This window comes from Felis catus, chromosome B1 (assembly GCF_018350175.1).
Source record: "Felis catus isolate Fca126 chromosome B1, F.catus_Fca126_mat1.0, whole genome shotgun sequence".
In the NCBI taxonomy this organism is placed as follows: domain Eukaryota; kingdom Metazoa; phylum Chordata; class Mammalia; order Carnivora; family Felidae; genus Felis; species Felis catus.
Genome location: NC_058371.1, coordinates 137485789 through 137513642, shown reverse-complemented (window position 1 = coordinate 137513642; position 27854 = coordinate 137485789). Strand labels below are relative to the sequence as shown.

The 27854-nt window shown below is 42.5% G+C and overlaps 1 protein-coding gene across 1 annotated transcript in view; it reads right to left on the bottom strand.

Annotated features, from left to right (window-relative positions):
• The window catches only part of SCD5 (stearoyl-CoA desaturase 5), a 154648-nt gene that overhangs the window by 39196 nt on the left and 87598 nt on the right, over window positions 1–27854 (bottom strand). Inside the window, exon 2 of the mRNA XM_023252983.2 lies at window positions 19729–19859. Within this exon, the coding sequence (XP_023108751.2) occupies window positions 19729–19859 (131 nt within the window). The remainder of the gene's footprint in view (window positions 1–19728; window positions 19860–27854) is intronic.

The window sequence follows — 27854 nt, the reverse complement described above, 5'->3', positions numbered from 1 at the left end:
ACACAGAATCTGAAACAAGCTCCAGGCTCTGAGCTGTCAACACAGAGCCCAACGCGGGGCTCGAACTCACGAACTGCGAGATAATGACCTGAGCCGAAGTCGGACGCTCAACCGACTGAGCCATCCAGGTACCCCCATCTCATTCTTTAATAGCCTTCATATCCAACTTACAGAGAGCAGGAAGCCAGTAAGTAAAAACCCAAAAGCTACTTCACCAAATCTCTGCAAAATACCAAGACACAAATAATACTGTTTGAGGAGTGCTCTAACAGTGTGTCACAGGAAGGGAGGGGAAGTGATTTTGGTTCCTTGAGGAATCTGATGTACTTGGCCATAGGAGAAGACATGCTTAAGGTACAGGTTGTTCTTAGTGGAATCCCAAGAGAGACTCTGCTGCCCAGGCAAAAAGAAGCATTGTCTAGCAGATTCTGCCAAACCCAGGCACACATGGGGGACACATCCTATCGACCGCCCTATGATGGGAGACAGAAGAAGGGTGTCCAGAGACTGGAAGTCCTGGGTGAGCTATCGAGGGCACCAACCAATGTCATTTAGGCTGATATTATTAATGAAACTTTATCAGTACCCATGAGCCAGTGGTATCTATAGACTCAGTTTATACTGTTTTGTTTTTTGCGGACAATGTTTTCAAAACTTTGAGCAGGCAAAGTAGTGCTTTTGATAGGAAAACTAGTCTGAAAATAAAATAACTTTATAGGGGTGCCTGGGTGGCTCAGTTAAGTGTCCAACTCTTGATTTAGGCTCAGGTCATGATCTCGCGATTCGTGAGTCTGAATTCCTCATCTGGCTCTATTCTGACAGTGTGGAGCCTGCTTCGGATTCCCTCTTTTCTGCTCTCTCTCTGCCCCTCCCTGACTCGTGCTTTCTCTCTCTCTCAAAATAAACAAACTTAAAAAATAAAATAAAAATAAATTTATGTAGTGCATAAGCCCCTTTGTTTTAAAAAAAGATCATAATGCTTTTATACCATACTATTCAGGACATAGTTATGTTTTCACTAGAAATCTGCCATTTTACAGGTATTGGCTTCATCCTGCTGATGAGAAGAGAGGGAACTGTTTTATTCTCAAAGTTCCAATAGTTTCTTTAACCAAAAGGGGGTTCATTGAGTCTCTGGCTCATCCAATGCTGCTGGAAGGTTACTCAACTTTGTTTATCCAATAGCACCCCTGAAAGCTTCTCAATTTGCTTCACCCTTGGGTAATAGGACAAAGAGAGGGGAGGTAGAAAGACCTTAAGAGTTATGTTCTCAGCTTTGACTATAAAAAGAGAAAAGAGGTTCTTGGTAGTCTGTGCAAGGCAAAAATTATAGCCTGGCTTAGTGAGATAAGAAAGAAGTCTTTTAGGGGCGCCTGGTGGCTCAGTTGGTTGAGCGTCCGACTTCAGCTCAGGTCATGATCTTGCAGTCTGTGAGTTCAAGCCCCGTGTCTCTGTGTTGACAGCTCAGAGCCTGGAGCCTGTTTCAGATTCTGTGTCTCCCTCTCTCTTTGACCCTCCCCCATTCATGCTCTGTCTCTCTCTGTCTCAAAAATAAATAAACGTTTAAAAAAAAAAAAAAAAGAAGTCTTTAGATTTTACCAGAGTATTTAAACACAGTGGTTGGAAAGAGAAAGTATTTGTTATTTAAAACCATAGAATCTGGAGTTAGAACAGAATTTCAAATGTCAGTCAAGACCACTGCAGCCCAAGGCATAATTTATTCCTTTTGCATTAGTTTATTGCAATGTCCAAATGAACATAGGAAGAAAGGGGAATACTCTGTCCCCAATTCACAGACAGCAAAATTAAGGCTTAGAAGAATTTTGCTGAAGTTCATTGAGTAGGTCAAAACAGTAATGGAAAAAAGATAGTGCTCCTTCAATTCTTGGTTCACTCTCTTTCAACAAGGTATTTCCCTTATTCTCTAAATTTAGAGGGAGGAAGTCTTTTACAGAGAACTTTCATTTTCCTTGTTAAAAGATTATATTTGTTCTTTATCACAATGCAATTTTATAAAAACTCTGAGTAGAGGCTTCTGAAGAACTAGAAACATTATTCTCACACAACTAAGCATAATACAATCACAACAAAAGAATGGTGAAGACAAGTCGGAACAGAGATGTTTATTTGCTTTAACTCCTCTTACCTGGATATCTTCCCAAAAGAGGCCACTTAGCCTGCAACAGTGAAATGAAGCAAGGGTTTTGGCCAGATTCCAAATGTCCGAGCATATAATCGAGCCCAAAATACTTTAAGATGATTTTTTTTTAAATCTTCTCTTATTGTTTTGTTCTTGTTTTTAACACTAAAGCGGAGTCCAATGAAAAAGTGATCCAAAGGACAAGATGTAAGCCAACAACAGGGCAGAAGCGAGCAAGATTCGTATGCTTACCCAAGGGCCTTTTCCTCCTCCTTATCTGCATTTTGCTTCTATCCTGGAGGGATTGGGAATGGGAGCCAACCTGTGAATGGCATTTGTCTTTGATGAAAAGCTGTGTGTACCTAGGGTGTGTTTGGTACGGTTAATATATGTGGAAGGGCAAGTGGAGGGCTGATGGGAAGGGTGAGCAAACCTCAGGAGGCGGAGAGTGAGAGAAAACCGCCACTAGCTGCTCCCACAGCCCCAGCAATCTCCTGGTAATCTCTTCAGCCCCCAGAGTTTACAAAGTGCTGACTACTCTTGTCTGGAACTATGTGCCTTACTCCATCATCCTCACTTCACGGGAAAGAAAAACAAAATTGAGGCGTAGAGGGATGGTGAACTTCCATCAATGAACTGACTCTCGAGTATGTGTATTCTGTCTGTGCCCCGTGTGCACATTTCGGTAGGACATGATATTAAACTCAGTGGCAATTTCTGAAGCCTAAATACTTACACATCCTAACAAATCAATTGACAAATGATTCCATTTGCGACTCAGAGTTTATACCTTACAGTACTGTCTTAATCTGCCACCTCATTACCTTCATAAGTGGACGCTCACTTTTATCGAGTTTATTGATCATTCCTGGCAAAGAATTGGAGTGGCAAAGAGTGCTACATTAGTTCTAAGAGCCCCGGGTATAACTGAGGCACAGGAAGCTGGGGGCGCTGGAGAAGACCAGGCAGGGGAAGAGAAGCAAATGAGGAGTGGATGGCTCAGGTGGTAGGTTTTGTTATCTGAGGAGCCATACTATGTCCTACTTTGTGCTGTCCAAGAGAAATATAATACAAGAATATATATAACGAAAACTTCCCTGGTAGTCACATTAAAAAAGTGAGAAGACACAAGTAAAATTAACTTTAATAATATATTTTGCTTAATACATCCAAAATATCATTTCAATATATTATTAGCATAAAATTATTAATGAGACATTTTCCATTATTTTTTGGCACCAATTCTTTTTAAGTGAGTGTTTCTTTTTACACTTCTAGTGTACCTCAATTCAGACTGGCTACATTTCTTTTTTTAAATTTTTTTTTTCAACGTTTATTTATTTTTTGGGGGACAGAGAGAGGCAGAGCATGAACGGGCGAGGGGCAGAGAGAGAGGGAGACACAGAATCGGAAACAGGCTCCAGGCTCCGAGCCATCAGCCCAGAGCCCGACGCAGGGCTCGAACTCACGGACCGCGAGATCGTGACCTGGCTGAAGTCGGACGCCTAACCGACTGCACCACCCAGGCGCCCCAGACTGGCTACATTTCAAGTGTTCAGCAGTCACATGTGTTTAGTGGCTACCATATTGAATAGTGCAGTTCCAACTTAGGGCTTGTCCACTTTTCTATATGGGTGTTATACTTTTAAAAGTTTAAAAAAGTTCAGTGTTGTTTACCGGGAAGAGTGTCAAATTGTCACAAGCCATGTGAAGGGCAAACGGGCTGCACATATCAAAAGCACTAAAATTGTGTCTTTCAATTTAGCAATTTGTTTTCCAACTTTTTTGTTAAGTTTATTTATTTTTGAGAGACACGGAAACAGCTCGAATGGGGGAGGCGCAAACAGAGAGGGAGACAGAGAATCCCAAACAGGCTCCAGGCTGCCAGCGCAGAGCCTGATGAGGGGCTCGAACCCACAAAACCGTGAGATCATGATCTAAGCCGAAACCAAGTCAGATGCTTGGTTTTCTAGACTGAGCCATCCAGGCGCCCCTAGAAATTTGTTTTCTAGAATTTATCTTAAGGAAATAATCACAGTTGCATGCAAAGATTTAACCACAGAGATGCAGTGAAAACTGGAAAAACCCTGAATTTCCACATAATGGGATTTGACTGAGTACCTTGTGATACATTCATGTGTGTGTACATAGAAAGTTTCTGGAGATAACTATTAAGAGAAAAACCTGAGGGTTACCTCAGGGGAGTGAGACTGGGAGGGAGGAGATGAGGAGAAACTTTTATATTTTACTTTATACTCTGAAATTTTTAACAAAAGCATCTCTTGGTTTTGAAATAAAAACCAGTCAACAACAACAACAAAAGGTTACTGTAACATTGCCATGGAGTGATGAAAGGGAAAACAGTTAAGAGAAAATAGTTTACAAAATAATAAGTACAATTTTAATCAAAACTTGTGCGTAAAGATAGAAAAAATAAAGGAAGTGTGTAAGTCAACCTGTTTTAGAGTGGTTCTCTCTAGGAGATGGCATGGCAGGTATTTTCAAAATTTTTCTTTTAGTTTGCCTGTATTTTCTAAATTGTTATAATAAACGAGGTTTTTGTTTTGTTTTGTTTTGATTTTTGGAATATGGGGTAAACAGATTTTTTTTAAAACATTTCTATCCTCCTGAATCTAAACAACCCAGCTTCTGCCATTAGCTCCATGTTGGGAAAAACTACATGAAAGAGTAAGATTTGTCTAGTAATCTGGTCAGTTCCACATCTTCACACCGTTCTTCTTCTATCTTTTGTTCTTCTTAGCACGCATCAACCAACCACACCTCAATCAGTGTGACGGCGCCCTTGCTGAAGTGCACCCTGTGTCTTGTACCTTTAATACTTCACTCTCCGTCATAGGTAACGTCCCTGAACAGGGTCCCTGCTGAGACTGTGGAAATTGAAATTGATCGTGCGGTGATTTTTTCCTTCATAAGCACGGCCTTTGAGTATTATCTGGGACTTGAGCAAAGGTAATCAATCTCAAAAGCTCCACTGAAGCAGATTATGAAACAACACGCTCTATCAGAACTACTTTTCCCCAACTTCCTTTTATGATCAAAATAATTCTCGAATCTAGTCCTCTAAAATGGCAATAGGGGAGCCTGTCTTTTGAAGCCCGCATAATTTCCACTGGTTAGCAAGATGAAGGCTAAATGTAAACTGTATTTTTAGCTTGTCCCAGTCAACAGATCTGAGACCAGAAGCGTCGATCAGCTTTCCCCCAGCCTAGCTGCAAACAGATGTGTGCTTCTGAACAGACACCACTGAGGTCGTTCTGTCCCCTACCTCAATTGTTCCAAAAGGGGAAATTTACCAGGTGGCCTCAACACAGAGCCAAAGGGAATTCCGTCTGTGTCCGTAACACATCTTTGTTTCTAGTCAGTAGTGAAAAACAAACTAGGACCAACATGTCAGCTCCGACAGTCAGGTTTTAGAGGAGAGAGAGACAGAGACACAGAGAGAGAGAGAGAGAGGGAGAGAGTCTTGCGAATGCATGGCATCTTATCTGGAAAAAGAGTCATTCTACCAAGGGGATCAGAGAAGAGAAGACACTGGTGCCTCCACTCTTTAGGGCCCATAAAGCTCATTTGAAATAGACTTTATCTCAGTCTCTGGGGTCTGAATTTAATCTCCTCCAGTTCAGATGACAACATTGTACTATTCAAACAGTGAAGAACACTCAGTGCTTTCCCCATTGTTGATACTGGGTCAGCACTGATATCCCTCCAGATAACACTGACAATCTGTAAGAAGAACCCAGAAAGTCCCCAAGAAGGGCCTGGCAGAAGTCTATACCACCTGGCAAACTGTAGCTTCCAGAGAACAAGTTACCACCTGCCGACCAGCCTTCAGGTGGCACTTGGCCTGGGGAGGTTTTTTTATCTAAAAAAAATTTTTTTTAATGTTTTCATTTATTTTTGAGACAGAGAGACAGAGCATGAGCAGGGGAGGGTCAGAGAGAGGGGGAGACACAGAATCTGAAGCAGGCTCCAGGCTCTGAGCTGTCAGCACAGAGCCCAATGCGGGGCTCGAACTCACAGAGGGTGAGATCATGACCTGAGCTACTCTGAGAGATCATGACCTGAGCTGAAGTCAGATGCTTAACCAACTGAGCCACCCAGGCACCCTGGCCTGGGGAGGTTTTATAAGATGGTTAAGAGTTGAAAGCCAACTTTCATGATTTAAAAAGTGCTAACAAAACTTAAAGATTGCAAAGAAGGAAAGAGGCGTTTTATGTTTTCTTTTATTACTCCATTGTTTAAATCTCTTACAATGAGAAACACATTTTTTTTAATGTTTATTTATTTCTGAGACAGAGAGAGACAGAGCATGAGAGCATGAGTGGGGGAGGGGCAGAGAGAGAGGGAGACACAGAATCCGAAGCAGGCTCCAGGGTCTGAGCTGTCAGCACAGAGCCCGACGCAGGGCTCAAACTCAGACTGAGAGATCATGACCTGAGCCGAAGTCAGACGCTCAACCAACTGAGCCACCCAGGTGCCCCGAGAAACACATTTTTAACACACATTCTAAAAATGGCTTGGGAAGTCCTCTTGGTAGACAAATTGACCTCCTGTGAATCTTTCCAATTTGATTTTTGGAGGTATTTTTGGTCAGTGATGTGACCACTGTGCTAGTCTCCTGAGCTATAGCTCCTTCCCTCAATGAGTCAAAATTTCAGGAAGAAAGGGCTTTGATAATAATGACAGCCCAGTAGCCAAGGATACACCTTGCTCCTAGATCTTGCTTTTTAAATATCACTTCCCATTAAAAGGAGTCGGTACTTTGATGATATGGCCGATGTCAGGCCTAAGGCAGGAAAAGTACAAGAGGAATGTGGTATATTTTGTTGTGCCAGAAAGTCGAGAATTGCTCAAAACATGATGGGAATGTATGAAAAAAGACATAGGAGTCCACTTGTAGTGCCTCCCACTGAACAAACGGGGATAATTTGATAAATAATTGGAGGCATTAAGATGACTAACAGTAATGAGTTAAAAACCATTTCATAAAATAAAAATCCATGAATAAATAAATAAATAGGTAGAAGAAATCATGGAGTGCGAAAATCATTGTTTTGCAGGTGCCATGGCAATAGCTGATTCCAGCAAGAATCACCCATGTGTGCTGAAACTACTAGGTAGAAGGTTGATGGAGGAAAAATATTTACATAGGCTTATAATATCTCAGCATAAATCACTTGTTAATTACAAAAGGAAAAATAGTCGTCTTACAGGAGACACTGAGTAAACACCACCTTAACTAAGCGATCAAAGTTCATACTACCTATAATGGTATAATGACAAAGCGATATCATATGCTTCTTATTTGATGCTCAGGACACAGGATTATTAATGCATTCCCGACAAAAATGCACAGAATGTAAGTAAGAGAAAACATGAGCAAACCAAAATGGGAGACCCTCTACAAAACAGCTAGTCTATGCATTTCAAAAATGTCAATGTCATAACATCAAGGGAAGACTGAGGAAATATTCTACTTGGAAGGAGACTAAAGGGTCATCACAACTCATTGTAATACAGGATCCAGAACAGGTTCTTGGGCTAGGATCATGGATATAGCATTTTATCAACATTAAATCCCCTGATTTTGGTCCATGTTCTATGTTCTTACAAAATGTCTTTCCTATTAGGGACTACAAAGTGAAGTCTTTAGGAATGAAAAGGTATGATGTTTATAGCAGTCTCAAATGATTTAAAAAAAAAAGGAATGCAGAAGAATGCATATACACACATATGGAAAAGGAAAGAGAGTAATAAAGCAAATGAGGCAATAATGTCAATAATTAGTGAGTCTGGGTAAAGGGTATCCAGGATTCTTCATGGTGTTTTTGCAAGTGTTTTGTAAGTTCAAAATTATTTCAAAATAAGAAGTCACAACTGCAAAGAAAAATGTCAAGGGCACCTTTAAAAATCTCAGATTTTCTCCTTCCATTCCATTTCTACCCTGCCACCCCCATTCAGGCTTTTGTCAGTCTGCTTGACTCCTGTAATAGCCTTCTGGCTCATAGGGCCTTCAATCCTTTCCCCCTGGGCAATACATGTGGTACACTGTGACCATCCTCTCCATATTCATACTCCCCAAATACCTATCATCCTCTTGTTTATTATCCAACAACCTCTCCGCGCTACTTTTCTCACCAAGCCTAAACACTTCTTCTTCTGACAATCAAAGAGCTTCAACTGGTCTGATCATCCTTATCTTTCCCACTTCATTTATTCTTTAATTGGACAAATATTTACTGACTGTTGGTATGTGCTAGGAGATAAGAAACAGGACAATCAAGGCTCTAGCCTCAAGGAGTTTATATTGTATGGAGGAGACAAAGTTAAAGGAGTCAACATAAATAAAATCATTTCAGACTCAGATTAGTGCTATGAAGCAAATGTATGGGAGATAATGAAGGGACAGGAAGATAGGCAAGGACTTTCTTATCAGGTAATCCGCAGGCTGGGAAGAGCTGGATGGAAGGGAGAAGGGAGCTATCTGGGGCAGAGGGAAGGACTGGGCAGGATCCAGGAAGTAGGAGACCGGCGTGTTGTTGCAAGGAGGTGGGGCAAGAGTGAAGTCTGAGAGGTATTGTGGTGTAATAAAGAATATATCTGGTCTTTGTCCCCAGTGGTTCCTGGCACAGAACTTTACAAACCCTTAGAATTTCCGGAGTGATAAAAAGTTTCCTTATTATGCTAATGGGGTGACTGTGGTGGGCCTCCAGATAGCTTCAGGATCATGCTGGTCACCAAAAAGACCCACCAGGTGACTAGAGGGTTGGCACTGTGGGAGGGGAGGGGGACTGGAGACTGGGTTCAACCATGTGACCAGTGATTTAATCAACCATACCCCTGTAATGAAACTCCAGTAAAAACTCTGGACACAGGCTTAGAGGAGCTTCTTGACTGATGAAGGCACTGATGTGCAGGGAAGGTAGCACACCTTGATTCCACCGGGAGAAGGCATAGAAGCTCTGCCCGAGGGACCCTCACCCCTTGCCCTATGTGTCTCTCCCATTGGTTGGTCTTGATTTTCTAATCAGATAATCAGATCCTTTATAATTAAAACTGTAATGAAAAGTACAACACTTTCTTGAGTTCTGAATTGTTCTGGTGAATTATCAAACCTGAGGGAATTGTGGGAGTTTGTAGCCGGTTGGTGAAAGGCACAAGGGCCAGGAAACCCTACTTGCGGCTGTCACCTGAAGTGGAGGTGGCCATGCGGAGGGCTGAGGCTTTACCTTGTGGGATCTGCTGCCAGCTCAGGGACTTAGTGTCAGAATTGTAGTGAAGTGTGCTTGGGGTGGAAAGCGGGTATTGCGATGCAAAAGCCTGATCACTCAGGGCCTTTGAGGCCATCACAACAAGGCTGGATTTCATTCCAAATGCAACCCTAAGCCACCAAAAGATTATTATTATTATTGTTATTGTTATTATTTTTGCTAGAGAGTGGTTTAATTTTTGATAACTTCTGTCTGGCTGCAGTACAGAGAGGGGCACGTGTTGCAGGAGGAAAACCAGTTTATGAAGCATTTGCAGTAGTGTAAGCAAGAAATGGTGGTGGCTTGGACCAGAGGGGAGCACAGAGGACAGGTGTGCAGATGCAAGATATTACCTAGAAAGTGGAACTTGAAGAGATTGGCTAAAAGACAGCAGTGAGGGATGATGAGGGAAATGAAGAAATCATGAATGACCCCCAGATTTCTGGCAGGGAAAACTAGAAGTGGTCGAGGGGGAGACGGTAGTCATGACTTTGGTTTTGGGCACATTGGTTTGGGGAGGCCTAAGAGACGTCCAGGGAGAGACGTCCAGGGAGAGACGTCCTGCAGGTAGCTGGGCTTGCAGCCTGCTATGGCAGTCAGTTTCTTTCTCCAGTCAGATCAACTTTCTACTCTGCGGGGACCCCCTCCAGCATGCCACTATCACTCCTCTCTCTCCACCTGTGCTCAAGTCTTTCCCCTAATTTTCCCTTTCAATTTTTTTTTAACGTTTATTTATTTTTGAGACAGAGAGAGACACAGCATGAACGGGGGAGGGGCAGAGAGAGAGGGAGACACAGAATCGGAAGCAGGCTCCAGGCTCTGAGCCATCAGCCCAGAGCCCGACGCGGGGCTCGAACTCGCGGACCTCGAGATCGTGACCTGAGCTGAAGTCGGACGCTTAACCGACTGAGCCACCCAGGCGCCCCTACTTTTCCCTTTCTTCCTTGCCTACGCAAATCCTTCTCACCTGTGAAGGTCTAACTCCACTTCTGCATTAGGTTTTATCCCAGTACCCTAGCCCGTATTCATATTTCGGCAGCCCTAAGAGTCAGGATGAAGCTTTGGAGCAATTTAACTCCACACTGTCTTGTAAAAGTCCCCTTTTATCACACAAAAGGCTAGCCGGCTCTCTCAGACTGTCAGCTCCTTATGACAAGGGCCATTTCTTGTACATCTCTTGTATTCCTCAGAAGCACACAGGGGTTTATGCACCTTTAAATTAGAAAGGACTTAACTAGCAGATTTACACAAAAAGCCATAGAGGAGTCAACTGGAGAAGATGAAGATAATCAAATGTGTCTGTCTTCTAAGAGTTCTTAAAAGCAAGGCTAGAAATTTCCTCTGGCATATAGAAGTATAACAATTTTACCATTAATTAAAATTGTTGATTCAGTGGCTCCTGTAGCCATTGTACCTTTGGAGCTTAATAAAGCATGTGAAATAGCATCCCTGAAACACTGCTGGGACAAGAGCTCTGATTGGCACTAGCAGGAACTATGACAGGATGATTGAAAGTCTGAACTTTGATAAACAAGGACAAGAGATGAGAAACAGCTCAATTATCTAATGAGGGGGAGGGGGCAGGGGAGGGAGCGCATGGAAGGTCCCGATGTGCCTGAGAGATCTAGTTTTATTTAGCATCTTCATTAATGACTGAGAGGCAAGGCATACACATTTTGTTGATAACGTTTTTTGGTCGTTACCAAATTAGGAGGTGCTGCAGACATCATTGAGGACAGGAAAATAACACAGATGGATCTAAAAAGAGGTTGGAAATACGAATAGAAATTATCACAATGAGATTTGATTTAGGAAAAATGCAAATGAAGGCAGCTGGAAGAGAAATCATCCAAAATGCAAAATAATCAGTGGGTAGGGAAACCTAGAAAGCAACAACGTGGAGTGTTTGGCAGGAGAGCAGTGGGAATAAAGAGTAAGGAGTGACAACTCAGTGCTAGCTCAGCCCAAATGTTCGGTGGCAGGTCTGGGAAGAAATAGCTCATCAAGGTATTGAATCGCGACACAGTGTCCTTCGACACCTATACAGAATTTTCGAGACAATGCGGAGAAATAAACAAAAATCAGCTCAGACATGTGGGCCTCAGTTTCTTCAGCTGTTAGACAAAGGATTAGACTCAGCTTCTGAGCCCCTCCTCCCACTCCAACCTTCTGGTAGGTTCTAAGAGAGGAAGAGAGTGGTGGGGGAAAAAGGGCCCGGTTAAGGAGGTGCCTGGTCTGAGTGCCTCCTCCGAAGAACTTCCTTATGAGAAACAGGCAGAATGAAACACTTAGCTTGAAAATATGTTTCAGAATAGATTCTATATTGACAGGCCTGCATGTGGAATTCATCTTCAACAAGTGTAATTTCTTCCAATATAGATGTGGAGCCAAACGAATATATAAAATCTGATAGCTACATGTTTGCAAAAATATCCTCTACTTTACCAACTATTTCTTTGAATAAAAACTCTCTGGGTGCCTTTAAAGTATATATCTTTTTCTTTATAAAAATGTAATCACCTTGAAATGCTTAGGAAGACACCGCTGTACAGAGGGCGAGACTGCATGGGGAGTGGCTGCTCGATGTGGGGTAGGGCAATGTGACAGGCAGGCTAGCCCTCTGGCTCGTACACGCATCTGTGGAATGACTCCCTTTTCTCAGGCCATCCCAGGCTATCACCTTTTCATTCCCTTGAGGTTCATTTCACTCCTCTCCCCAGCTCTCACTGACCTAGATCCACAAGGAAGGAGGTGAGGCATCTTAGGGCAGGAGCCATTTTGACCTCTGCCTTACAAGGTACATTTTTCCTGGTAGTAAATCCTACCAGGCAAGGACACGCAGAAGATGCAGTGTCTCCTGCGGCCACCTCAGAAGTTTCTTCTCTCTCTCTCCCTCCCCTCCTGCCTCCAGCCCGTCATCGTCATCGGTAGGAGCGCCTTGCCAATACGGATGGAGTTACAGAACGGTATGCATACGACAACAATGCTCTGATGATTCCATAAGTCACCAACATCACGAACAGAGAGGTTGCTCAAAGAAAACTGAGCTGTTTGCCCTTCCGTCATGGCTTCCACACGTGTCCAGGAGGGCTGGCAGCGGTGGAGACAACGTGAGGCGGTATGCAAGCATCTTCCAAAAGCACGTGGACAAACCTCACGGCATCTGGGTCAGGGCCACTTCTGCTACTCCCTGTTTACACTGGAAGGAAACCAACAACGTCTACCCAACTTGAAAGGAGGAAGGCAAACTTGTTTCGTGCAGCAGAAAGGCTGTATGTCTGAGGTGCAGACTCATGGTTAGGAAAGGTGGCAAATACTGAAACGGGATCTCTGCAGACAGAGTTAGAGCCTGCCCAGGGAGCCACATAAAGGTAAGGATTCTTGAGCCTGCAGTAAGTGTTCTGATGTTTTATTCTCCCACCCAACTGCCACCAGGGGCTGTTGCTAACACCCTGAGCTGGCAGCGAGGTCACTGCTTCATATGCAGGTCCGTCTCCTTCTTATGCACATCCACATAGACCCAGCCTTGGGGACTGGTCTATGATCCTGAATCCACCACAAACACCTCCAGGGTCTCATGACTATGGTCTGAGGCTTAATCATGTCACTAAAGCATATGAGGCCATGTTGTTCCCCCTCCTAAAGTTCCGGAGTGCCTTGCCATGGCATTTAGAACAGCATCCAACCTCCTTGCTATACCTGACGGAGCCCTGCACTGATGTGGCGTCCATTCCCCTCTCTATAATCTCTTCAGTAACCGTCTCCCACACCCACGTGGACCAGCCACACTGGCCCCCTTTCTCTTCCTTGAATACACCATTCTTGTTCCCATCTTTGCTTTGGCTCCTCCTCCATCTGGATCCCCCTTCCCCTACCAGTTGTCTCCCTCAGGTCTCAGCTCTAATGTCACCTCCTTAGCAAGGACTTCTCTCACCAGCCTCTCCAAAGAAGCCACCGCCCTGGCACTCTGTCACATTGCTGTGTTTAAATTCTTCACCTTCTTCTCTCCCTTCTGAGTACCTTTCTTGACTCATTCGCTCACTTGTTTATTTGCTCTCTTTCCCACTGAAATATATACTCTATGAGGACAGGGACCTGTCCGCCTGTCTGTCGTGTTCTCCAGTGCCTGGAAGAATGCTTACTTAGTCCATCTATCTGCTGAATGAAAGGATAAACATATACACTTTGATCCTGGGAGAGGCACTGGAGTGTCACAGTGAGAGCGGGACCTCTGGAGTCGAGCTTCTGCACTTAAAATTCCCCTTGTGTCATTTCAGTACGTGTGTCCTTGGACAGGTTATGTAAGCTCTTTTCTTTCCATTTCCCCACGTATCAAATGAAACAAATAACAGTATCTACCTTTTAGGGGTATTGTCAGAAGACCGTATAAAGCACTTAGTGAAGTGACGGTATGTAGTAGCTCTAGATAATTGTTTTGTTTTACTGTTGCAGAGGTTAGACTTGCCAAAGTTTACGGCCCACGACCATGTGATTTATCTGACATATTTAGAGACAAAGTTTGGTCCATTTACAAATCACACCAACTTCCACCTTCTGGTCCGACATGCAAAGAGCTTGGAAGTAGTCCGTCACTCCCCATCCTTGCAACAACAACAACAAAAATCCAAATGAACTGAAAATCAACAACTCGTCTTAGATGCATCAGAGAAGTGAGGCCGCAGGGCAAACTACCGCCCCCAAAACTAGAGAGATAAACAGGCCGTTACAGAGAATCACTGCCTCCCAGAGGCAGAAACTCAGGAGCAAAAGCCCGCAGCTGGTGCCAGGATGGGCAGGCACCTTTAAACCGTAATTGATGAACTGCTCAAGTCTTAGTGTGGACAAGCTTGAGAGTTAAAAACACGAAGGTCCAGGACTAGGGGGCCCCAACTTTCATAAATGTTACCTCCAGGAGCCCTATCAGGTTCTCACTGTGAACAGCTGGTTCTCCCAGCAGGTGGAAGAGAAAAGTAATCATTCTGAAATACACACAGTGCTCTCTGTTCTCTTTTCAAGACCCGTCCTCAAGAGAAACTATTTTACCAGATCCTAATCAACCGGGGTTTTACCAAAGCCTAACTGACCTGGGGAGGGGAAATACTCACCTCAGGCTCAGAGACTGAGAACTAGTCCCTTCATCTCTATGTCAATAGCGCTCTTGTATGATGACAGGACCTCAACTGAAAGAACTGAGCCTTAAGCCTCATTTAAGAAGAAATCTCTAGGAAAACCCAAAGACAATACAGGAGAGAAAAAAACAAGGATACCAGAGGAAACTTTAGCCCCTGACACCGTAGCTAGAGTGCATAATAAGCACACAGCCCAATTCCTAGCCAGGTAAACATAAAACTTCACACTAAACCCCTATTTCCTCAGTTCCTCTTACCCAGTACATCATCTCCAGCTTTCAACAAAAAGTTACAAAGTATGCTAAAAGGCAAAAAATCCCATCTAGAAAGAAAAAGCAAGCATCAGAATTAGATTCCACATATGGCAGAGATGTTGGAATATCAGACTGGAAATCTAAAACAACTATGGTTAACATGCTAAGAGCTTTAAAAGAAAAAAATGGACACCATGCAAGAACAGATGGGTAATATAAGCAGAGAGATGGAAACTCTAAGAAAGTATGAAAGAAAAATGCTGGAAGTCAGAAAAACTGTAACAAATGAATAAAAATGCCTTTGATGGGCTCACCAATACTGGACATGGCTAAAGAGTCAGTGATCTTGAAGATACATAAATAGCAACTTCCCAAGCTGAAATGCAAAAAGAAGAGATAGAATATCTAGGAACCATAGGACAATTATAACAGGTATAACAAATGTATAATTAGAATACCACAAGGGGAAGAAATAAAGAGAGAGAAAAGAAGGAACAAACAGCAGGAATATTTGAAGTAATAATAGCTGAAAATTTTTCCAAAATTAGTGACAGTCACCAAACCATAGATCCAGGAATCTCAGATAACATTAAGCAGGATGAATAGCAATAATATATATATATATATATATATATATATATATATATATATATAGGCATATCATATTCAGACTGCAGAGAATCAGAAGCAAAGAGAAAATAATGAAAGAAGCCAGAGGGAAAAATATCTTCCCTATAGAGGTACACTATTTATTAAGATTTATTTATTTATTAAGATGTATCTTAAAAAACATGAAAGCAAGAAGAAAGTGAAATAAATTATTTAATGTGTTGAAAGAAAACCCTCGAAACCTAGAATTCCATATCCAACAAAGTTATTCAACAAAAGTGAGGGAGAAATAAAGACTTTCTCAGACAAACAAAACCTGAGAGAATTTGTCATTCGTAGACCTGCCTTGCAAGAAATGATAGAAGAGAAAGAAGAGCATTAGAGAGTGAAAAAATGAAAGTAAAACAAAACTTCAATTTTTCTTATTAATCGATCTGACAGATAACAGTTGGTTCAAAATAATAGTAGCAACAATGTATTTGTTGATTAGAGCTCATGGATAAGTGAAATGAATGAGAGCAATGTCATAAGGGATAGGAAGGAAGAATTGGAAATGCTCTGTTATAAGGTTGCTGCGAAGTGCCATAATGTTATTTGAAAGTGGATTTGGATTAGTTCTAAATGTGTATTACACACTCTAAAGCAACCATTACACAACTGTAAAAAGAAGTATAGTTGATATGCTAAAAGGGGAGAAGAAAAGAAAATCATGTAAAATGTGCAGTTAAAACTAGGGAAGACAAAAAGGGTACAAAGAACAAGGGTAATGAGTAGCAAACAGAAACAGGGTAGATGTTACTCCAACTATATCAGTAATCGCTTTAAATGTGAATAGTTTAAATATACCAATTAAAAAACAAGATGTCACAGTGGATACAAAAACAAGAGCCAACTAGAAGCTGTTCACAGATCACACTGTTGAACATCACACAAGAACACCCAGAGATGAGCCTAAAGCATCCCTGGCCTGAGGGTCAGGAGACAGGTTTCCCTCTGGTCCACCCACTAACTTCCTATGTGACCTTTCACAAGTCACTGACATTCTCTGGGCCTCTCTATACTACTCTTGACCCCTTATTGCAAAATAAGAGGAGTTAGACTAACTCCCTTCCAGCTCAAAACCCAATGCCTCTTTACTAGGATCTGATGAGTAATCATGGGCAGAGAGGAGGCTGTAACATCTAACAGGTGCTATTTGGCTAAGCTCATGAGAGACCCAGTTGCACCCAGAAGTGGTGTGTGCATGAATGTGAAAGCACAAATCCAAAGCCCTGGCTACTGCTTGTGAAAGCTAAACTCTTGGGTACCATTGGATAATAGAAATATCTCACCTGGGTCCATATTTAACTAGCAGAAAATTACAAGGAATTTGTAACCCATATTTAGGTTGACTGGCATCCTACTGATATGGAAGGAGAATGGGCCAGAGAGGAGCTCAGGGGGTGTCTGCTGAATGAAAGGGACAGAGGATTATCATAGCTCCTTGTCTATCATTCCTCCCCTGTCTTCATCTTTCAGACTAAAACACCTTCCCACTATCACCCCTGCCCCATGTGCATACATCTTCTACAGAAGAAAGAGAACAGGAAGTTTCAAATGTTTAAGCCCCAATTTTAAGAAGATTGTTCTTGAAGATCTCGCTTGCAGCTTCTAGCAAAAGCCCGCTCATTGTCTTCAAATACAGATAACCATGGCATGACTCGTCCATTATGGCCAAAGGCATGACCATTCTGATGGAGTAAAGCACAGGAGAACCTTTGAAATTATCTTCAAAAACTCATGAGGACATCAAAGGGAAGCTAAATCAATGATTCTGCATTAAATCAGGGTTGCAGGTCTGTACCCTACACGGACAGATCATAGCACATTTTTACTTTCCTAGGTTCTTCTCTCCCCAGGGTTAAGTGGTCTGGATCGACTGTACTCTTTCCCACTGACACAGTTTTGCACTGTATGGAAGCTGGCCCTATGCTGACCTTACAGATACCTTTTACCTAGGTCTATGATGTTGTTATAAACCCCAGACCCATGAAGTACTGACATTTCCACCAGGAAATTGTGGGAATTCTAATATTCCACTAGATGGAAAGCTATACGAAGACAAGGCTTGGGACTGTGTTTGCTAACATTATACCCACTGTGCCTAGCTCAGTGCCTGGCATAGAGTAAGTACTCAATAAATATTTGTTAAATGAATGGGGGGGGGGAGGGAATCCACCACAATGTGAGCCTGAAAGAAGTAGGCACAGTTCAAATTTGATTGTTTCCGAAAATACTTCTTGAAAGTATTAATTCATTTCTCATTTCTTTAACAAACTCTCAGAGTGCCTTCTATGTGCCAGGCACCATAACACAGAAATGAATGAATGAATGAGACAGTACGCCAATTCTCATAAAGAAGAGAGAGAACAATATTCACTGAATGCAACTGTAAGTTGGGCATTTTTTATTCATTATTTCATCCTTCCAACAAACTGTGAGGTAAATATTATTTATTTCCCCCCTCCTTCACAGACAAAGGAAGAGGGAATTGCACAAAAACCCACATGTAGCAAATAGCAGTGCCAAGAATTTATTCCAGGACCTGGGTACTTCCTCTAGAATGTGTTTTCTCCCCAAAGTCAAGTTAAAATCACAGTGTGATGTTCTGTTATGTGATGTTATGCTGAGGAAACTCAGGTCATCAAAAATTGAGTTGTAAGTAAATAGTTTCATTGGGAAAAGGGAAATAAGAATTTTATGTTCTCAATTTCAGGTTGTTTAGGCTGGAAAAAAATTTTAATAATGGAGGTGCTTTGTAACTACATGAGTGTGTAATTGAAGGTTAGAAATAATAAACTGCTCAAACAAAACAAATGAAAATTACAGTTAAGTCCTAAATAGCATCTAAGGCCCAAGTCAATGAGTGTCTAAATTATCATTATCATAACTCATTGTTATGATAAACAAAGCACAACATTAAACTAAGATGGTTGAAGTCAAAACAAAGTGTGGTGTAGTTCACATTGCCGATGATGAACAAAAGAACGTGAAAACAAGAATTTGCCAACTGCTCTTCTGTGCACAATAGCTTTTTCTCCAGGACCTGGTAGTAATTCCCGACTACTTGTATTATAACCAAGAGATATCCATAATATGAATTGTGTTCCCTAAGGCCTATTGTGTTATATCCTATGTGCTTTATGAAGGCTCAAACTGTGGGAGGGAAATAGGGAAATGAACCCTTAGACATGAGAGCAACTTGGAGAAATGCTCAGGGTCAGGTTGTCTTGTAGGGATGGGAGGCCCACTGCGGAGATAGCCACGTGACTTGCATGTTTGAAGGTTGCCTGTTTCCCTGAACCCTAAAGCCATTTTGCAAATCACCATTTCTTCCCAATGGGTGAAAATACATGGAGCCTGGAATCACCTGCATTCATATATTGGCAGAAACTTTGAAAGCACGTTGCTCCCATCCACCCTACCTGGATCAGATGAGGAGCTGGGAAAACAAAAATTCATAATCAACTCAAAATCCAGCAGCTCAGAAAGTGCCCAAGGTGGTGGGGAATGTTCTACAACTGGAATAGTCCTAAAGGATATGGCCCAATCCTAATGCAGTGATGACTGTCTTACATTTTTATACTTCCCTGCAATTTTTAATGATTTCATAACAACTATGGGAGTGAAGTCATATTCTTATTTTTATAGATGAAGAAACTGAAGATGAGTAAGTGATTGCCAGCAACCATCAGAGTAGGGCTAAAATCCTGTCTTCCGGCACCATATTTAATAGACCTCTACCACAAAATGATAGGGTCTGTTTTCTAGGAGCAATGAATGGCTTTCGAGTCAGATCTGCATTTGCATCCAGGGCATATATCCAGGATATACCACTTTCGGCCACGTAATTTGGCAAGTTCTTTAACCTCATTAAGCTTTAGTTCCTCATCTGTAAAATGGGGACACGTATGACACCTAGCTCATGGGGTTACTATGAGGGTCAAACGCAATATGCAGATAGCATGCTCAGCACAGAACTTGGCCATGGGTAGAGCCGGACAAATGTTGAGGGTTTCGGGGCATGCGTTTTGGGTGGAGGAATCTCGTTCCTCCTCTGTGGTTTAGTATTCCTAGGGGCACAAAGCCCCTAGGGAACATTTTACCATATCTAAAGCTACAAGGAGATAGAAATTTGGGACAGAAGGGGAATGCTTAGGGACCTGATTACTGAGCCTGGAATGGAAGTGAAGGAACGATCAGTCCACAGGGAGCAGGTCTGTGCCTCCACCCACAGTGCCATCTGCGCTGGGTCCCTAAGGCAGAGAGGACCCTCCATTCCCCACCTGGAAAGCCATGGAGTTGGCAACAGCCAGAAATATCCTCAGAGGCAGCTTGGCTTTGTAGGACCTGTGGCTCCACAAGCGATGGGCACCAGCTGTCACACCCAGAGCAGATAGGAGGAAGCAGAAGTACGCTGTAAGACACAAGCAGGGAAAATGTCAGTAAATGTCACCAAGCTCCTACACAAGCTTTTTTCCCCTATGCTTTTTTCTCTTCTGCATAGACCCATGGGAAATGGTGTTAGAACAATCTGCAATGTGAAGGAAGAATCGATAACTTGGGGAAATGCAGACTTTTTATTGATTTGTAGTTTTTCAGTACCAGGCAGAAGTGGTGAAAACTTTCCTCAGGAAACTTTGACCTTTGAACATTAATTTTTCTCTATCAAACAAATCTTTTATTTGCTAATGTTTCTTGCCAGTCGTGATGCAAAGTCTTAATCACGTTAGTGTGTATTTGTAACTCAGTCTTACATGCTCATTCTCTGTAGAGCTAAGATTGATGTTTATGTTGCCTCTTGACTGGCACCTGTGCTAGGAAGTGTGTTATATGAAGACCATATTTCTATTTTTTTTATTTTTTTTTCAACGTTTATTTATTTTTGGGACAGAGAGAGACAGAGCATGAACGGGGGAGGCGCAGAGAGAGAGGGAGACACAGAATCGGAAACAGGCTCCAGGCTCTGAGCCATCAGCCCAGAGCCTGACGTGGGGCTCGAACTCACAGACCGCGAGATCATGACCTGGCTGAAGTCAGACGCTTAACCGACTGCGCCACCCAGGCGCCCCATGAAGACCATATTTCTAAATGGCAGTGCCATTATCATGGCTTCATAGGCCTTTGTTTGAAGGAAATCAGGCCAGATCTAAAAGCAGTGAAGTCTGGCTCAGGACCAGTGAGAATGAGAATAAAAATGACAATAGGGACAACTGAGATTTGCCTTCTAGAGATCCCCACTTACACCATCCCTATGACCCGGGATGGCAAAGATGGCCAGGTGGTGAATTTTTTTAAAGCCAGCCTACAGTGGAGCTTATTATCTGCCACACACTTAAATATAGTATCTTTAATCCTCATGACATGTTGTAGTGTCTCATTTTACAGTTGAGGAACCGGATCTCTGAGAGTTAAATCCTGCCTATATACCCAAGTCAGCCTTGTTCCAAAGCCTCTGCCAAGAGACCCCATGCTGCCTGACCAGTGGTGGGGGTGGATTACTTTTTATACCAAGACCTGGGAGAGTTTATAAAAGCCTGTGTAGGGGTGCCTGGGTGGCTTAGTCACGCGACCAACTCTTGATCTCTGCTCGGGTCGTGATCTCATGGTTTGTGAGATCAAGCCCTGCTTCGGGCTCTGTGCTGACAGTGCAGAGCCTGCTTGAGATTCTCTCTCTCTCTGCCCATCCCTCCCTCCCTCCCTCTCTCTCTCTCAAAATAAATAAACTTAAAAAAAACTGTTAAAAAAAAGTGTGGTATAAAGGGGACACAGGGACCCCCCAATAAATTATTATTCCTGAGATTATTACAACTACTTTAGTGCTTTTAAAGCAATATGCCCACACAATGCTAAATGTCTTACTTGGATTATCTTATTAAAAACACATCAAACAATCCTATAGGGTTTATATTATTATTAATCCCATTTTACAGATGAGAAAACCAAGGCTTAAAGAAGTTAACTAATTTCCCAGTGTCACAAAGCTAGGAGGTGTCTTTGCTAAGAGTCAATTTCTAGTCTGTCTGAACCAAGAACCAAGTTCCTGACCCCACACTCCCCTATCCCTCTGGGAGACATCAAGTAAGTTTCATCTTTACTTCTTTACACCCCACTACCATCCTTAACACTGGATTCCAATCTAAATTTAAAAGTGAGCTTCTTCCTTACTTGAGGGGAGAACTCTAAACCTAGCTATAAGTAGGTAGGATCAGGCATATTATCCCACACAATTGCTTCTAGCACTTAGCACATACAAGGCCCTCCATAAAGATCTGGCAAAGAACAAGTGAGTGGCTGTCAGAACATCCCTGATCAACTGTGAATGGTACCAGGACAAGACGAGTTTTTAGGGAGACTATTATAGCACTTGTCTAGAAGAATTACTAGGGTAACTTCAGTGTCAATACACGTATTCAAAAGTAGAACCATATTACATCTCCCAAAGGTCAAGTCTGATCTTGACCTCAATCCATATTTATATGGGTCTGAAAACAAGACTTACCCTCGGCACTAAGATTAATGAGTCTCTGAATGCATGTGCTTTTCATAAACTTGACAAATCATTCCTTACTTGAAAGGTTAAAAACAAAAAATGACAATCTGCCCATAAATCACAAAAAATAACAGTATATAAAAAGTTGTGGCCTCTTTTGTTATTATAATTTAATCTTGGTCATGAGTCTATGAAACGGACAGCTATTTTCCATGTCATCCCTGGCCTTCATGTCTCTACCAATAATTTTTTCCCAACTGTCAAGTAGTTAGGGAATAAGAAATCTATAATGGAAAAATTCAATGTGACTCTATTTTGCCAGTGGACTAAGACACTGGACAATGAAAAACATTGGCCAAAAAAAGAATCCATTCAACGCATGGTTCCCAGACAGGGCCTTATCACAGACAATGCTTCCCAGTATGGGATCTCCACTATTTCAGGGATCACTTACATGGTTGATCTGAGCTGGGCAGTAGTGGCTATTGGTTTTTCATGGTCCTTCTTCTGGAAACAAGAATGTGGCCATGTAACCCAGGCCTGGCCTAGCATATGACTCCATCTTCCTGGCCCTGGAATAAACAGCTGACCCAAACTTTCTCTCTCTTCTGGCTCAAAGACTAAAGGTCACATATCCAGGCATGATTACAATAGTAGAGAATGAGGCCAAGTAAGTGAGACATGAAGATGATGGAGATGCCAATAAGAGCTGAGAGGAGAGCTGCCTGCCCCGGGCCACTGGTTGCAGCCCCCAGAGCTCTACAGTTCTTTTGATGCTGTGAGCCTCCCTGGTATTTCTCCTAGTTATGTGAGGCGACAAATTCCCTTTTCTTGTTGCTAGTTTGCTCTGGATTTCTTTTTTTTTTTTAATGTTTATTTATTATTTTGAGAGAGAGAGAGACAGACAGAGAGACAGACAGAGCATGAGCAGGGGAGGGGCAGAGAGAGAGGGAGACACAGAATCTGAAGCAGGCTCCAGGCTCCGATCTGTCACCACAGAGTCTGACACAGGGCTCGAACCCATGGACCCCAAGATCATGACCTGAGCAGAAGTCAGACGCTTAACTGACTGAGCCACCCAAGTGTCCCTGGATTTCTGATACTAAAATTCTGCAGAACCTCTGGGGAAGAAAGCAACCTCTGGCCATAGCCCAAATGAGGACAAACTACAAAAACCCTTACCTGAATATGAGACTGTTATATTGACAGGGCTCAGTTTTCCTATTTTGATAGGGCTAATTTAAGAGGTTTTTAACCTCTTTTCTATGATCTTTGTGGAGATTGATATCCAAACTAGTTTTCAGATGGATGCTGCCTAGTTGGCTCTGAGACAGTCAACTACTCAGAAACAGAATTGATAACTTTGGGGGGAAAAGGAGTAACAAGCAGGGTCAATAATTTTATCAAGTAGCTCACACCTCACAGAGAAAGGAACTAGATCAACAGAATTCAGAATCACAATATTACAGAATAGTAAGTAGCAAACACCTACATTGGTCTGGATGCAAAGAAGAGTCACCAATTCAGGCTATCTCAAGTAAAAAAAGAATGTAGAGATGCCTGGGTGGCTCAGTCCATTAAGCATCCCACTTCAGCTCAGGTGTGATCTCACCTTTCGTGAGTTTGAGCCCTGTGTCAGGCTCTGTGCTGACAGCTCAGAGCCTGGAGCCCACCTCAGATTCTGTGTCTTCCTATCTCTCTGACCCTCCCCCATTAGCACCCTGTGTCTCTTTTTCTCTCAAAAAAATAAACATTAAAAATAATTTTAAAAATGTATTAAAAAGATATTAAATAGCCTACAGATCTCATACTTGGGGGGGGGGGGTTGCAGGACATTTGCAGGACAGTTTTGGTACAGAGCCTCCAAAATGGCCCCAGTGCTCCCTGCCTCCTGATATTCATGCCTTGCATAATTTCTTCCCCTTTAGTAACTTGCTCCTAACCAATAGAATGTAGAAACATTGAGGGAACATCAGTTCCATGATGAGGTCACAAAAGATTGTGACTTCTGTTTTGCTAGCAGATTCTCTCTTATGTTGGCTTTGATAGAGTAAGTCACCACATTGGGATGACCCATGTGGCAAGGAAGTGAGGGTGGCCTCCAGCCAACAGCTAGTGAGGAAATGAGACTTTAGTCCAATAATCCTCAAGGAACTGAGTCCTCTCAACAACAGTGTTAGTGAACTTGGAAGCAGATCCTTCCCCAGTCAAGCCTTCGGATAAGACAGCAGCCTGGGTCAACACACTGCTGCCTTGTGAGAGATCCTGGGGCAGAGGGCCCAGCACCAGTGGTACCTGGATTCCTGCTTCACAAAAACTGTGATAAAATAAATGTATGTTGCTTTAGGTTGATAAATTTTGGGGTGATTTGTTCTGTGGCAATAGTAATGCAAGACTTAAGTAGAAACCTTACCTCAAGGGAAGGAAGGTATACTTTAAATCCTGGTTTAAGAACAGTTTGCTGTTGGGGTGTCTGTGGCTCAGAAGGTTAAGTGCCCAATTCTTGATTTCAGCTAAGGTCAGGATTTCATGGTTTTTGAGTTCGAGCCCTGCATCAGGCTCTGCACTGGCAGTGTGGAGCCTGCTTGGGATTCACTATCTCTCCTTCTCTCTCTCTCTGCCCCTCTCCGCTCACATGCTCTCTCTCTCAAAATAAATACATAAACTTAAAAAAAAAATAACAGTTTGCTGTCTATAGGGACAGAAAGTAGATTCATGTTGTGAAGAGCTGGGAGGGCAGGGAGGGAGGAGGGGAGTGACTGTTAATGGGTGTGGGGGGATTGGTGTGAAGAGTGATAAAAATGTTCTAAAATTGATTTTGGTAATGGTTGCACAATTCTGTGAATATACTAAAAGCCAATAGATGAGTTGTATGCCATGAGTAAAAACTTAATAAAGCAGTCATTAAAAAAAACTATTAATGAATTCCTAATAGACTTTGTTATTATGTATATTTTCTAAATGCAGAATAAAATAGACATGCCACAAAACAAAACAGAACAAAACAAACAAAAATCAACCATTTGCCTAGGATGCCACCACAGGCATCATCACCCCTGGACACTGGGCACCACTGGACACTCATGTCATACTGTGGTCTCTTAAATCTTCTGCAGCTGCCAAGAAGAGTCCCTATTTAACCCTTGACCTATGCCTGAATATATCAAGACCCAAGATTCCAAGGCAGAAGCACCTATTTGTCCATGCTCGGATCACAAGGCCAGCCCCAGCTGCCAGCAACAAAAGAGAGAGTACCCGCAGCCCCTTTGGTTTCCAGGGTGGAAGGCAGAGCCTCCCATCTATCCTGAGTACTCTATTGGAACAATGTTTAGAGAATTATTGTAGTGACCCCCTCTGGACCACACAACCAGAGAACAGTCCTGGAGAGATGTTAAGAACCAAAAATTAAAACTCCCTTAATTCCGGACCTGACCAGAGGGAGAGGTGGACAGCTCCCTTTGAGACCCATCTGTGAGCACTAGACAGAGGAGGCAGTTAGCGGAACTCTTTAACTGTGCATGATCTATGTCCCTCTAGCACTGGAGTGAAAGCTACTAAATAATAGTAGCAACTACTATTGACCAAGAACTTTCCAGGTGCCATTCTGTGTTTCTAAATTTATACCTAGTTAGTCTTTGAATACTCACCTCAAGTGGGTGGGTAATATGATCTCTATCTTACAGATGAAGGCAGCAAGACAGAAAGTGATGCAGCCAGGACACAATCTAAGGCAGGAAGAGCCCACATTCCACACCCCTGCTGGCTGCTTGACTTCTCAGGGTTGCCTTAATTCTAATGGGAGGAGCCTAAATGCATCAAGACTTCTTAGCTCAGAAAATAAGCTGAAAGTCAAGACCCTTGCTTTGTGTTTTGCCTTTACCAACCGGCAAGTTCACTTCTAAAATCACCCTCACCATAATTCGGCATCCAGTTCAGCCTCAGCTTGCCTTGGCAACTCCAGGCAACTCAAGACTTCATGAGACAGTTTATTGAGCTCCTATTATAGACCACGCACTGAGCTTAGAACTGGGTCTACAAGGTGACCACAAACACGAGCTTTTGCCTCCTGGAGTCAATAGGAGTTTGAAAAGTAAATTACTTACTGTATAATTATAAATTATGGCAAGTGCTGCAGAGGACACAAACAGCATAATGTAAAAAGAGATTAAAAGACGGATAATTCAGGGGTGTCTGGCTGGTTCAGTTGGAAGAACATGTAACTCTTGATCTCAGGGTCATGAGTTCAAGCCCCACATTGGGTGTAGAGATTATAAATAAATAAATAGATAGATAGATAGATAGATAGATAGATAGATAGGAGATAATTTAGTTTGAGGGATCAGAGAGGACTTCTCAGTGGAAGCGAAAATTAAGTTAACCCCTGAAGGATGAGGAGAAGGCAAGATTCAGGCAGGGGGACCCACAAATGCACAGACCTGGGCTGGGGAAGGGGCTCTGACAAGAAGCCTGTATCTGACCACCTCACACCCGCTCAGATGGCTACTAGAACCAAACAAAAACAGAAAATAACAAGTGTTGGTGAGAATGTAGAGAAATTGGAACCCTTATGAATTGCTGGTGGGAATGAAAAATGATTCAGCCACCAGGGAAAAGTTTGGTGGTTCCTCAAAAAGTTAAACATAAAGTTACCAAGTGGTCCAGCAATTCCACTTCTGGGTATATATTCCCAAAGAGTTGAAAACAGGTACTTTTTCACCAAAGGGTGAGAACAACCACGAAAGTCCATGAACACATGAATGGATAAACAAAATGTGACGTATACACAATGGAATGTTATTTGACCGTCAAGTGGAATGGAATTCTGACCCATGCCACAGAACATGGATGAACTTTGAAAACATTATGCTAAGTGAAATCAACTAGACACAAAAAGAAATTTATAAAGCCACTTACATGAGGTACCTAGAAGAGGCAAATTCATGAAGACAGAAAGTAGGATAAAAGTTACCAGGGGATGGAGGAAGGGGGGGGAGGGGAATGAGGAGTTGTTCAATGGGTACAGAGTTTCAGTTTGGGATGATGAAAATGTTCTGGAGATGGATAGTGGTGGTGTTTGCACGACTTTGTGAATGCAGTTAATTGCACGCTTAAAATGGTTAAAATAATAAATTTTGTTATGTATATTTTACCACAATTTTTAAAAGCATGTGTTTGAAGGCCAGGGTGAGAGGGGAAGGGGAGGTCAAAAAAGGTTAAAGAGATTTAAATGTAGGGCCAAATAGGTCTTATTTGCTGCACTGAGGTGACTGGACACTGGGCTCAGGCCAAGGGAAGCTATTAAAGGGCGTTCAGCATGAAGTACTTAGAAAATGCATGGAGAGTAGAGGAGGTAAACCAGTCACCACACCAGATCAGTCCCTCTAATACTTCTTAAAACAATCTTCTAGGTTTTTTTAATGTTTATTTATTTTTGAAAGACTGTGAGTGGAGGAAGGGCAGAGAGAGAGGGAGACACAGAATCCGAAGCAGGGTCCAGGCTCTGGGCTGTCAGCACAGCACCCAACACGGGGCTTGAACTCAAGAACAGCAAGACCATGACCTGAGCTGAGCTGAAGTCAGACACTCAACTGACTTAGTTACCCAGGTGTCCTTTAAAACAATCTTCCTTTGTTCACTTTCAAATACTCTGCATACATAAGATCATTACAACTCCTATTACAGCAGTGATCGAATGAAAAGATCAATATTTGGGAACAGAGTGCAGAAGGAAGTTTGGTTCCCTTAATTTCCTAAACCAATGCACAGTATAAAAATTCCTCTTTAGGGGCACCTGGGTGGCTCAGTCAGTTAAGCATTTGACTTTGGCTCAGGTCATGATCTCACAGTTCGTGAGTTCATCCTGCTCTCTGCTGTCAGTGAGGAACCCACTTCAGATCCTCTGTCTCCCTCTGTCTCTGC